Raw genomic sequence first — 12,391 nt, 5'->3', positions numbered from 1 at the left:
AATTTTTGCAGTGCAGACTCGTGATATAAGCGCATCAATTTAAAAAAAAGAATCTTCCTGGAGCAGATAAACTGTTTATATCCTCTAACACAAGCAGGAGTTACTTACACCTATAGCTACACTGCAAAAAATGAAATCTTATACAGCGTTTTTAAAAATAATGTTTTGTTTAACGACTAAAATGAGGTGTGAATTGTTTGTAACAAGTTAAAGATTTTTGCAAATTTATGAAATTTATTTTTTCACTTTTGCAAACTTTCGAAATTATTAGAAATTTTGCAAATTATTTAATTTTCATTTTTTTCCATTTTTTTGAACATTGCAAGTTTTTAAAATTTGAAACTTATCAAAAAAAATTTGAATGTTTGTTTTTTTTTCTGTCAAGTTTTTGCAATTTTTTTTAAATGATAGATTTTAGTTTATTAGTTGAGTGTGTATCAAATCAAGTTTAATACGTCAGTTTTTACTAAAAATAAGAAAAAAACAGTTGATAAGATTTTAATTTTCTGCAGTGCAGACTTGTGATATAAGAGCGTCAAGTATTTGTTTTAAATCCACCTGGAGCAGATAAACTGTGTTTATATCCTTTAACACAAGAAGGAGTAACTAACATTTATAGCTACACTGCAAAAAATGAAATCTTATGAAGTGTTAAAAAAAAAAAAAAGTTTTGTTTAAAGACTTAAATGAGGTGTGAGTTGTTTGTAACAAGTTAAAGATTCTTGCAAATTTATGTTTTTTTTTTACTTTTGCAAACTTTTGAAAATTATTTGAAATTTTGCAAATTATTCATTTTTCATTTTTTTTCATTTTTTTTGAACATGGCAAATTTTTAAAAATTTGAAAATTTTCAAAAAATATTTAAATGTTTGATTTTTTTGTTTCAAGTTTTTTTTTAATTTTTTAAAAGTCATTATTATTATTTTTATTTTAAGACTGGGCTGTCCTGATTATTTAAGTGTGTATAATATCGAGTTTAATACGTCAATTTTTACTTAAAACGAAAACACTTGATAAGATTTCAATTTTTGCAGTGCACACCCTGGATACAAGCCCGTCAGGTATTTGTTTTAAATCTTCCTGGAGCAGATAAACTGTGTTTACATCCTCTAACACAAGCAGGAGTAACTTGCATTTATAACTACACTGCAAAAAATGAAATCTTATGAAGTGTTTTTAAGAAGAAAAATGTCTGAATTCAGGTGATTTAAAGACTAAAATGAGGTCTGAATTGTTTGTAACATGTAAAAAAAATCTGCTAGTGGAACAAAAAAAAGAATTTGAAATTTTGCTGAAACTAGAAAAATGTCTTGAATTTCTTGAAACAAGACATTTTCCTGGACTGCTCAGGTGAATGTGGCTCAGATTGAGTCTAAAAAGACATTTTCTACTGAAAATCAGACAAAAACACTTGATAAGATTTAAGTTTTTTTGCGGTGTAGAGCTGCTGTTTATTTCAGACTGTTGTTCAAGTAAAACCCTCCTTTTAAAACCAAAACGCTTCGTCACAGCTGCATCTCAGAGACAACACCTGGCATGATTTCCTGTCTTAAAGTGGCAGCGCGTCATGACCACTCACTCTTTAAACGTCGATTTGGTTACAGCCTGTTCTGCAGCGAGTCTGAAGAAACTGAAGCAGCTCCAAATCATTTATAACTCTCAGTTTTTAAACCAAATTTTTTCTGTTTTTATCTTTTATAAATAATGAGGTGCAGGTTTGGAAACTCCTAAAGTTTATCGGTTTGGCCGTCGGGTGGGGGTGGGGTCCCTCTGCAGACGGAGCAGACGCTCGGTCCGTCCCATCCTCTGGTTCAGTAAAGCGAGAGAAAGTATTTACATCTTTGTTTCCTCTGCCCACGGCGCCGCACACAAAGACGAGAAGATGAGGAGAGCAGCTCACAGCCGTCTGAGTTCATGTCCACAGGGGGGCGACGTTTAGGCCACGTCCAGGACGCCGGCCGCCACCAGCTGTCGGGACAGCCAATCCAGGCCCTCGTGGAGCCCCATCCCGCTCCGGGCGTCGCAGCCCTGGATGTGCCAGCTCCTCCCACAGCACAGCTTGTGTAGGCTCAGCAGCTCCGTCATCTCCTCCACGGAGACGGCGCCGGGGACGTCCTGCACAGACACACACACACAGAAACACACACACTGGTGATGTGCTCCGTCCAGCTCTGACTCCATGACTCCATGAAGAGCCTCAGTCTTCCTCCTCGTACCTGTTTGTTCGCAAAGATGAGCAGCAGAGCGTCCCTCAGCTCCTTCTCCGTCAGCAGCTTGGCCAGCTCGCTGTGGGCCTCCATCAGACGGTCTCTGTGGCAGCTGTCGATGACAAACACCACCGCTGGACGGAGAGAGGAGGAGTTAGGTTAAACTTCAGCCTCTGGATAACTTAAAAAATAACAAAAGCTAAGGCGTGGTGAAAACTTAAAGAGGGGGTGTTCTGCTTTCCTGTATTCAAACATAAAGGTAAAGAAACAAAGCTGGGTGTTCAGACTGAGCGTGTGACGATTTTCAAACCTCTACATGTAAAAATGTTGGAGAAATCCCTCAATCTGTCTGTGAACGGATCAAAAACTGTGCTCAAGATCTTAACGAGGTCTTAACGAGATCTTAACGGGAGCCTTAAAGAGACAGAGTTTCAGACAGAGGCTAAAGAAGAGTTTCCTAAAACACCAGCGAAAAAAAAACATGATTTGTTATGATCTGTAAATCATGCAAAGCAACTATGGTGGCACCAGAGGGACAAAATAAAGACAAAAAAAAAGCACCATGCTCCCTCTTTAAGTTGCTTTGCAGTCACATTGACCAAATTAGCTTCCTAGTCCCATGATAAGTAGGGATTGGAATTGATAAGATTTTATCAACATCAATGCCCTTATTGATTCTGCTTATTGATTCAATTCTTTTCCAAGTGAATAAATATGTAATTGGTCACTGGATCTGTGTGTCTACCGGCGTAAATATTAGATTAGATTAGATAGGAACTTTATTAATCCTTTGGGAGGGTTCCCTCAGGAAATTCAGATTCCAGCAGCAAGTAACACCGTAGTACAAAAAAGATGTGCAGAATAGATAAGAGTAGAAAGAAGATAAATAAAAACACAGGTTCTATACAGCAAAATACAAAATAAATACAAACAATAGCAATAATAATAAAAATAAAAATACTGGCAATAATAATAATAATAATAATAATAGTGACAATAATAATAAAAATAAAAATACTAGCAATAATAATAATAATAATAATAATAATAATAATAATAATAATAATAATAATAATAATAATAATAATAATAATTATTATTATTATTATTATTATTATTATTATTATTATAATGATAATAATAATAATAATAATCACAATAATAGTAATGATAGTTATAATAATAAAAATAGTTATAGCAGGCCATCTAGTGTCTCAAAGTGGTTATAGCAATATTCTAAGTTGTTTGGAACCTTTCTGTAGTTATGAAGCTAACCATTAGCCTAACTTTTCTTTCATTAGCTTGAAAGTATTTTGACATTTGGAGTCCTCAGTGTTATTTATAAAGAGTAACTGTGATATGTTTCTTTGATGAAAGTTGAAATTCTACTCTGAAGCCAAAGTTATGACGATGTATGCTAACCACTAGCGTATCAATGCACTTTTCCATACACATGAGCACCAAGCTAGCGCTATTTTGTTTATATTGTTTTTGGTAAATAAGGAGATTTATATCATGATGAATGTATTAAATAGGAATCTCCTGAGAGAGAGTGATGTAGATTTCTTTGTTTAGCTCTTCAGTAACTTTTCAAGGTAGAAATCCTTTAACAGGGTTTTCTAGCTAAGAAATCTGCAGCAGACTAGTCACATAAGGTCCTGCAGCTCTGGCACAATGTAAAGAATTGATAAGGGAATCGTTAAGCACAAATGCTAACCATGTCGATGGATTGAAACATTTCTTATTGATTCTCAACAAGAACTGGTTTTTGATTCCCATCCCTAGGCGTCTCTGCACAGACGCAGCAGGTATGATATTCAAATGACGCAGTGAACTGTGCTCGCTGTGATTTTCTTTGCAAACAGAGGATTTTCAGCGTGGTCACACAGGATTTTGGATTTGAATACTTTTGCATGTGCAGGTCTGACCTCAGGAGTCACGGCACACAGAGCGCAGACGGTACCTTGGGTGTTCAGGTAGTAGTGTTTCCAGAGAGGCCTCAGCTTGTGTTTGCCTCCCACGTCCCAGATGGTGAATTTCAAGTTCTTATATTCCACCGTCTCCACGTTGAAACCTTCAACAGGAATGAAACAGTGTTGGTCAGATAAATCATGAAGTTATCAGCTGTCTGCACCTTTTTCCTGCTCGGTTATTTACCGATGGTGGGGATTGGCTGCATGAACTCATCCTGCTTCAGCTTAAAGAGGATGGTGGTTTTTCCAGCTCCGTCCAGCCCCAGAGTGACCACACGGATCTCCATCTTCGGACCAATGTGGACCCGGTTGTCCTGAAAATGAGAAGAGATTAACTCTCGAGCTGACACAGACTGAAGCTTCACCGTGGAGCCGCTCTGAGAGGAAGCAGCGCGTACCTTGGTGAAGGTGACGGGGATGCCGGCGTCCAGCTGGATGTGATCTGCCAGCTCCGTGAACTGATGCTGCTGCTTCTGCAGAGTCTCCAGCAAACAGTTGATCTCCTGTTTGGCCAGAACGACCCTGCAGTCGTCCTGCGACAGTAAAACAGATAAACGTCAGAGGAGATCAGAGACGAGACGCAGCCCTCCAACCATCAGGGGGAGCTGAAGAGTCTCGTACCTGCTGCAGCGTCTTCTCACAGTGCAGGCAGGCCGTGGACACCTGAGACAGCAGGATGGTCATGTCCTCCTGCTGCTGCCTCAGCCAGATCAGCCTCTCCCTGACATGAGCGTCCACCACGCTCAGCGCCATCTCCTCCTGCCGACACAGAGTCTCATGGAGGTCGGCGAAGTACGCACGGACACAGGAGCGAGCGCTCTCTGCCGTGCCGGGAACCTGATGAGAAACACAGAGAGTTAAAGCTGCATTGCTCTGGTTTCACCTCCACCAACAAGGTTTCATCCCTTTATAATGTGTGTGTGTTGCACATTCCATTTTCCCGCCTTCAGTGAGTCACATGACCAGCTGCACGGAACTGTCAGTCATTGTGACATCATCACCAACTGCTGTCCTCTCAGGAGTGGAACTGACTGAAGTTTTAGAAACATCTTCTCATAGATGCCACAATTTAGACCAAATCTCTCTAAAAACATATTTTTGTAGTAAATTTTGTCAGGAATCCATCCATGTCACTTTCAAAGCTGTACCACTTTTACTTTTTTTTTAGATGCCCAAATGCCACAGCTTGCGTGGAGCTGGATCCTCCTCTCCCATTCATTCTAATAGGAGGAGCTGAAAGGGCTTCTTTGGGGTTCAACAACTTAGAGGGCTTCTTTTTCGAAAACCGTTTAGGAAACAAAAAATTCATACATAGCTTTTGTAAAGCAGGGTCCACTCTGTCATCTCTGTGAATTTCAAGCCGATACCATTTAAGGCCTAGGAGAAGATAACTTTTGTTTGAGGCCCCCAAAATTTGGCCAAATTTTATTTTGAAAGGCAAATTTCTGGATTCCTATTTGAGATAGGTCAGGGGTGCCTGCATATAATCTGTGCGTCTCAATGAAACAAATATTTTGACGTTGGTTTGATCTCTCTATGATATTCCTACTACTATTGAGAGCCATTTTAGTGTGCCTATGTGGCGCTAGAGAGCACATTTTGGTATGTTAGGGGTCAATTTTTGTATCATGTCAAATTTTTGGCCAAATCTGAGGTGTGTGTGAGCCGATTTTGGTGAATTTTTGAGCATGTTTAGAGGGTGAATTAGGGCTCAAAGAGCAGGTGGAATAAGAAGACAGAAACAGATGAAATATGAGTGTCCTCTCCCTTCACGTCAGATAAAAAATGAATAAGAAAGGGTTAGATCTTACATGTTCAGTGTGTGCCATGCCCACTCCGTCCTCCACTATGTGCTCTCCTCCCTCTATGTGCTGCACGATGCCCACCAGCTTCCTGGAGTACTCGGACACTTCGTCTGTGAAGGTGCGGATGCAGTGAGCCATGTCCAGAATGGACGCACGGATCTGATTGGCTTCGGTCTCCAGAACAGCATGCTGGGAGGAGACAAGAAGAAACATCTGTGCCTCTCTCTGGATGAAACTACTGAACATGAAGCTGCCGTCAGGATCTCCAGATCACCTCTAAAGTCTAAACAAGCTGAAACTGCTCTGAGCTCGATCCCTTTGGGCAAATCATCGAAGCACAGTACGTTCACTCAGAGTCAGCAGTGACAGGAATTTGAAGCGTCTGAACTTGAAACAGCCGTTAATAATCTGTGTCTTTGAGACGCCACAGGAGCAGTCGTTTTATCTCCCTCAACTCCAGAGCTGCTGTCGCTGCCTTGAAGAGTTAACAGAGTTATTGTGTTGTTCTTGATCTAAGCCTATGATTTAAAACCAAAGCCTCACAGAAACTCATGAAGCAGCGTCAGACCAGCTACTACAATGTGCTGTTCCTGATTTTGGCAGGAGTAGAATGAAGACAGTTAGAGATTTTCAGACATATGTGCAAGAAAAAATCCACCCTGAACCACATGAGCAGGATCTGTAACTGTTAATTTCATAGGAGCCATTTTCCTCAGCAAATCAAATTCTATCTATAATTAAAATATTGAAAAATAGTTAATAATTACCTGGACGAGAAGTTTTCTAAATTTATAAAATTGAACATGTGACGTCTTAGTTTCTTATTTTCAATTCATTTGCAATAATTTTAACAACCTTTAAAATTTCAAACACTTGCAAAAATTAAAACAAATCTACAAAAATTTCAAAAAATTTTTTTTTTTAAAATTTGCAAATATTGCAAAAAGGTTGAAAAAGATTAAAAATTTGCAAAAAATGCTGAAGCTGAATACATTTGCAAAAGTTCTAAAAACTTTTAATTTAATTTTAAATTTGGAACTTGACAATTTACAAAATATTGAAAATCTGCAAAAATTAAAAAATATCCAAAAATTTCAATTTTTAAGAGAACAAACGAATGATCAATCATTTATTTCATTTATATATCAATTTGTAAACATTTAAATAAAAAAATTGAAATTTAAAAATCTTCCAAAAATTTGAAACAAAAAATTTCTAGAAAATCTCCCAAAATTTGAAATGTCAAAAATTTGCAAAAAAATAACCGCAAATAATTTTCAAAAAATAAATGTTGCAAACATTTTTGCAACATTTTTTTTAAATAACTTAAAAAATTCTTGATTAGAAAAAAAATCCAAAAATCTAAAAAAAAAACAGAAAAAAACAACCCTTTCCAAAAATTTGGGAATTTTTAAAAGGTTGAGAAATTTCAAATATTTTCATAAAAACGCGAGTTTAAATTTAAAAAAATATAAAATAATAAATTTGTCAAAATCTAACATTTTTGAAAGAGTTCCTGAATTTGATTACATAATATGGTTTCACTTGTTTCATCAAGCACGTTGTCAGTTAAATGAATCCATCCAAACAGAATTAAAATCTGTATTTCCTTCCAGATTAGTCTTTTTGAGGAATATAATAAATGAAATAAAAATTCTTCATTTCAATAATGTTTTTAAAAAAAGTCAAAGAGCTGCAGGTTGCAGACCCTTTTGTCTGGCTCTGAGACTGCTCTTTGTGTGTCCTACCTTGTGTCCCTGGTGCTTGCCGTACTCCTTGCACACGCAGCACATGAGGGGCCCGGACTGGCACGGCTCCTCCAGGCACACGAACTCGATGGCGTGGACCTGGTGCTGCGGGCAGAGCGTCTTCTCGTGAGGTTTGTCGGCCAGCGGCACCCTCCTGTGTTTGGCCAGCGTGCGCGTGGAGTGTGTGAGCTGGGAGCACTCTGCACACAGGTGTGTGGCGCACACCGTGCAGTACATGGAGGCCGTGTGGCTCTCGTCCTCATCGCAGCGGATGATACACTAACAGAGGAGAGGAGAGAGGAGAGGGCAGTGAAGGGGAGGGGCAAACACTGCGAACAAATCACATCAGAGCAGGAAGTCACTCTGCTTACTTCTCCCATGCCTTTCAGCGCGTCCTCCGCCATCCCCGACTGATTCGACGCTCCATTCTGGAGCCGCTCCAGGAGCTCCAGCAGAGCAAAGTTTTTCTTCAGACCCCAAACTCCAGAGTCTCCTGCACATGTGTGAGAAAAACAGACAAGAGTTCAGGACAAAGACGAGCTCCACCCTCACAAAACGAGAGCTGGAGACAATAACTACACACTTTCAGAGGCAGAGAGGGATTTCTGGAGGAAAGAAGCTGGAGCTGCTTTTTCAATTTCCAATCAGCTTAATACGCCAAGCATGCACGCACACTGGAGCAAACAATACAGGCTTTTTAAGACCGATTATTAATGCTGAGAAATCTCTGAGGTGGAACAAAGACAGAACATTTTTCCTCCTCTGTGATTTTTGGATTAAATCTGTTTGTTAATTTTCCCAATCCTTAACTTTTGTCTGTTGTCTGCTCAGCTGGGGAGATTTGGCACATGTGCTGCAGACAGACATGTTAGTTTACAAAACTTTCAGCACCAGGCGCGCTCTGCAGGGTGACAGGAGTTACTTATTCACCAAAAGTTTGCATCAAAATCCAAAGAAAATAGAGGAAAGAAATCCATTTAGAGCACAGTATGAGCAGCTGATTATATAAATCAGCTTAGGTGAACATTTGCTGTAAACTGGGGCTTCATAAACAAAGACTGATCGATATTTAAAGCTTCAAAAGTGACCTGGATGTTTATGTGAACACTTTAAAAAATGAGAACCTCAAAGCAAGAGACAGAAATTAAACTAAACAAAGAGGAAAACGCTGAACTTTGATAAAAATACATCAGAATATCTCTTCTTCTTGTGCAAAATACTTTGCTGCATCATATCAAACTCAAGCCTCAGAATAAGACTGACAGAGAGACAGCACAGCTGCAGCCCAGCAAAATGTGATTTATGACGTAAAAAAAAATCACAACCGTAAGATTTAAATGATCCTCCAAGACAAACAACCTCAACGTGACACACGAGAGCTTTGATTTCACAAAGTTTCTGGTGGGACGTCAGAGAGGAAAAACCTGAAGGACCCTGCGTGGTGCTGCGATGCTGGTTTGACCTGATCTTCCAGACCTCTGCTCCACAGAGCCGAGTATCACTCCTCAAAGGTTTTAAAACCTGGATAATTCTGTTTAATACTCGCGCTTTCAGCTGGAGTTACACAATGCATCACAATACGTCACAATGCTGCAATATGAGCATTTGCTTTGAGTAGGAAACGGTTTTATTGCATCAAAAACTGCTTTTGCATCACCTCCTTAAATCAAACCTTAAACTCTTACTCTATGAAGGAAAGCTCGGTGACTCACCCAGCTCAGTGACCTGTCTGTCGAAGGGGCAGCGGACCGCTCTGCCGTGCAGGGGCAGCCGGGTCAGGCAGTCGTGACACACCGTGTGGCCGCAGAGCAGGAGGCGAGGGACCTTGTCTCCTTGGAGAGAGAAGACATCCTCACACACGCCGCACTCCAGCACCTGAGATCATAAACACAACACGTTAATATCCAGAGAGAAACCTGCCGGTGCCTAGACTGGCCTTCCCTGGGTCCACTGTCTCTTTCCCAGAATCAAGGCATGAGACAGTGCTAATCTTGTACATGCTAACTTAACACAACTAAATGCATTTCCTCAAGTTCTGTACTTTAGTTTGATTTAGAAAAAAGTGAATCCATCATTTAGTCCACTTTGTCCTGGATTTGAAATCTTTTATGGTCCATTGAAGCTTATTTGTCCCACAGTGGGGAATTTACAGAGTAACAGGAACAAACAAGAAAGGATGAAGTGAAAAACATTACAATAGGTAAATATTGGAAAAATAATTTAGTAAAGAAAAAATATGTAAATATCAAGCACAACATCAAACTGGAAAAAAATCTACTGAAAGAGGTGATATTTACAGTTAGCATACTTTTTGGTCCTATTATTTTAAAGTGAATGTATTTTTATTTGACCCCCTGTCCAGTGAGTTATGTTTCCAAAAAAGAGATTTATACAATAATGTTTATCACCAACTCCAAAAGTTTGATTTAGAGAAAATGATCCTGTTTCCTGGGCTAGATAAAGTCCTTAAAATCCTAAAAGTCTGATATGTTTTTCTCAGATCTCAGAGCAACATTGGTTTTATTTCACACTTGGTTGAAAATAAGAAAAAAAAGGGAAAAAGTGTTTTTACCACTTTCTTCCTGAATCAAATGTTCAGATGTGTTGTAACATGGAATAGCCCATTGAATAAGAATGGAGGGGGAGGAGCCAAAACCATCATTACAGATTAAGACTTTGATGGATTTTGAAGCATGTGAAGTAAGATTTAGAAAAAAGAAATGCTTTCAGTTGAAGAGAACTTCATCAATCAGTTTTTAAGAGATGCTTTGGGGGAATCTTGGGGCCCCAGGCAACTGCCTGTGTTTGACTAATTGTAGCTACGCCCCTGTGGACATGAACACAGCATTGCATGTTTACATATAAAATAATAAATATGTTAAATTGAAAAATTTGAGATATTATTACCAAACAAATTCACATCTATTACCTCATAAATATACACTAAATGACTAAAAATGGTACCACTGAGTTCAGATAATGACTGCCAGGTACGGGGCATCTGTGCCGTATCATTTCAGATCTTTTCAGACAAAAACAGGTATCCCAAATGACGAAAAAAAACATAAATGCAATAGAAATGAACTCACAGTAAGCCTGGTTAAATAAAATACACAAAACTAAAGAAAACAATTGAACAAGCTTTAACTCAGCAGTCGAAGTTGCAGTCACCTTGACCCAAAAACATGTCAGCAGATTTTCTCCTCTGATTTATGACATTTACAGAAAAGCTTTGATAAATTCCCTCACTACTTTAAAAAAGAGCAGGTTATTAACATGCATTCAAAGTGTGCAGCGACTTTTCCATCATGTGAGCTCTGGGATCACGCAGAGGAGCTGCAGTCTGCCTAAATGGCTCCTGCAGACGCTGAGCCAGTGCTGCTAGCTCACTGCAGACTCTGACATCAGTGATGATTTTAAAGAATATAGAGATTTTGTGATAATCATAACTAAATATCTTCTCCTGGTGGGACTTGTGGACGTATCTGTTCAGGACTCTGTAGAGAGGACTGTCTCTGACATCCTCTGCCAACGCCAACGCAGCAGCATTCGCCAAAACCAGCAGCCATGAAAGCTAACTAGCCAGCTGCCGATCGCGCTTATTAACTAACCCAGGAAGAAAACACTTGTGAATAGAAGCCAGTTAAGTATCTAAATGACAACATTACAACCTTGACGGTGTTTCCAGAAGCTCCTCTGCCGTGTCGGATACACGGCTCCATCGTCGCCACGGCGCCCTGCTTGTTTATTCCTGCTGCAGCAGCGGCCATTCTTAGACGACAGCAGAGAGTATCGAGCAGGTGCGAGATGAACGCCCCACGAGTACTTCCGGTTTTGCTCTTTGCGCATCATGAGTGGTGTCTTTACTTTTTTCCCTCTTGTTTTGCCTTTCGTCTCTACAATCCCAAAATAACACAGTCGATTTCGAGCGTCAGTCATTCTTTTTTTCTTAAATAAATTTCTTTCCTGGCATGAAACGGATACGCAAATAACCCAAAGTATCGTTATGAGAGAGGAACGGTAGTGAATCTTCTTTGATGCGCATGCGCATTATTTAAAAGGAGTTGAAAAACCTTTATCGAATACAATCCAAATATGTCTCTGTACATTACGTTCTTCTATATTGGTTTTTTTCTTTACATATTTATTGAGGTTCAAAAGCCCTGTAAATATTTTTTTTCCTTGGTAATAGTAATTATATTTTTCTTTAGGATATTTTCTTATCGGAATTATAAGTGTAATGCTTTCTTGTTTGCTTCTGTAGCTGTAAATTTTCCTGTTGTAGGACAAACAAATAAATGTTTTATCTTATCTTATTTTGTAATTTTTTATGTCAACTTCTTTGTATTAAGAGTATTGTGTTTAAAGCTTGTAAATCACTCAACACAAGTGCAGTTGTTTTAAAAGTGTATTTTAAAATACAATTATTGGCCATTGTTAATCATGTTGTTAAATCATGTTATTATTTTGTCACACATGGGTCAATTTACATGAGTTAGATTATGTTTTTTTTTTTTATTATATTCACATCAAAACAGTGGGCATTGATACTTGTCAGAAATAATATAATATACAAAATAATATTAGAAGGAAAATTATTAAAATTAAGACCACCAATTAAACATTTCACAAAAAATGCACAATTTACCATTTCAAGA

At 38.7% G+C, this 12,391-nt stretch overlaps 1 protein-coding gene across 3 annotated transcripts; it reads right to left on the bottom strand.

Annotated features, from left to right (window-relative positions):
* Positions 1–694: 694 nt before the first annotated feature.
* trim23 (tripartite motif containing 23) lies at positions 695–11,534 on the bottom strand. Of its 3 annotated transcripts, XM_074690647.1 has the most exons (11): positions 11,405–11,534; positions 9,446–9,608; positions 8,105–8,226; positions 7,734–8,012; positions 5,992–6,174; positions 4,802–5,017; positions 4,579–4,713; positions 4,365–4,494; positions 4,171–4,281; positions 2,217–2,341; positions 703–2,115 (listed from the first exon to the last, which is right to left on the bottom strand). In XM_074690647.1, the coding sequence occupies exons 1-11, from the start codon at positions 11,501–11,503 to the stop codon at positions 1,936–1,938; spliced, it is 1,743 nt and encodes a 580-aa protein (XP_074546748.1). In that variant the 5' UTR covers positions 11,504–11,534; the 3' UTR covers positions 703–1,935. The 3 variants fall into 3 exon arrangements, with proteins under 3 accessions (XP_074546750.1, XP_074546749.1, XP_074546748.1); XM_074690648.1 differs by lacking the exon at positions 8,105–8,226 and having other exon boundaries at positions 701–2,115; positions 7,734–7,922; positions 9,459–9,608; XM_074690649.1 differs by lacking the exons at positions 8,105–8,226; positions 9,446–9,608; positions 11,405–11,534 and having other exon boundaries at positions 695–2,115; positions 7,734–7,815; positions 7,887–8,006.
* Positions 11,535–12,391: the final 857 nt, after the last annotated feature.

The sequence above is a fragment of the Halichoeres trimaculatus genome, unplaced genomic scaffold (assembly GCF_033239565.1).
Source record: "Halichoeres trimaculatus isolate MK-OKI-2021-1 unplaced genomic scaffold, fHalTri1.1 fHalTri1_scaffold_16, whole genome shotgun sequence".
NCBI classification, from domain to species: Eukaryota; Metazoa; Chordata; class Actinopteri; order Labriformes; family Labridae; genus Halichoeres; species Halichoeres trimaculatus.
The sequence above is the reverse complement of the archived record's forward strand: the minus strand, read 5'-3'. Positions and strand labels throughout refer to the sequence as shown.

Bases quoted from the DNA above. Each gene is read 5' to 3' on its own strand.
- trim23 (XM_074690647.1), bottom strand. From the start codon at position 11,503: ATGGCCGCTGCTGCAGCAGGAATAAACAAGCAGGGCGCCGTGGCGACG. The intron at 8,227-9,445 runs GTGAGTCACCGA...ACACATGTGCAG, and splicing joins CAGACAGGTCACTGAGCTGG to GAGACTCTGGAGTTTGGGGT. The intron at 6,175-7,733 runs GTAGGACACACA...GTCTCCTCCCAG, and splicing joins GCAAGCACCAGGGACACAAG to CATGCTGTTCTGGAGACCGA.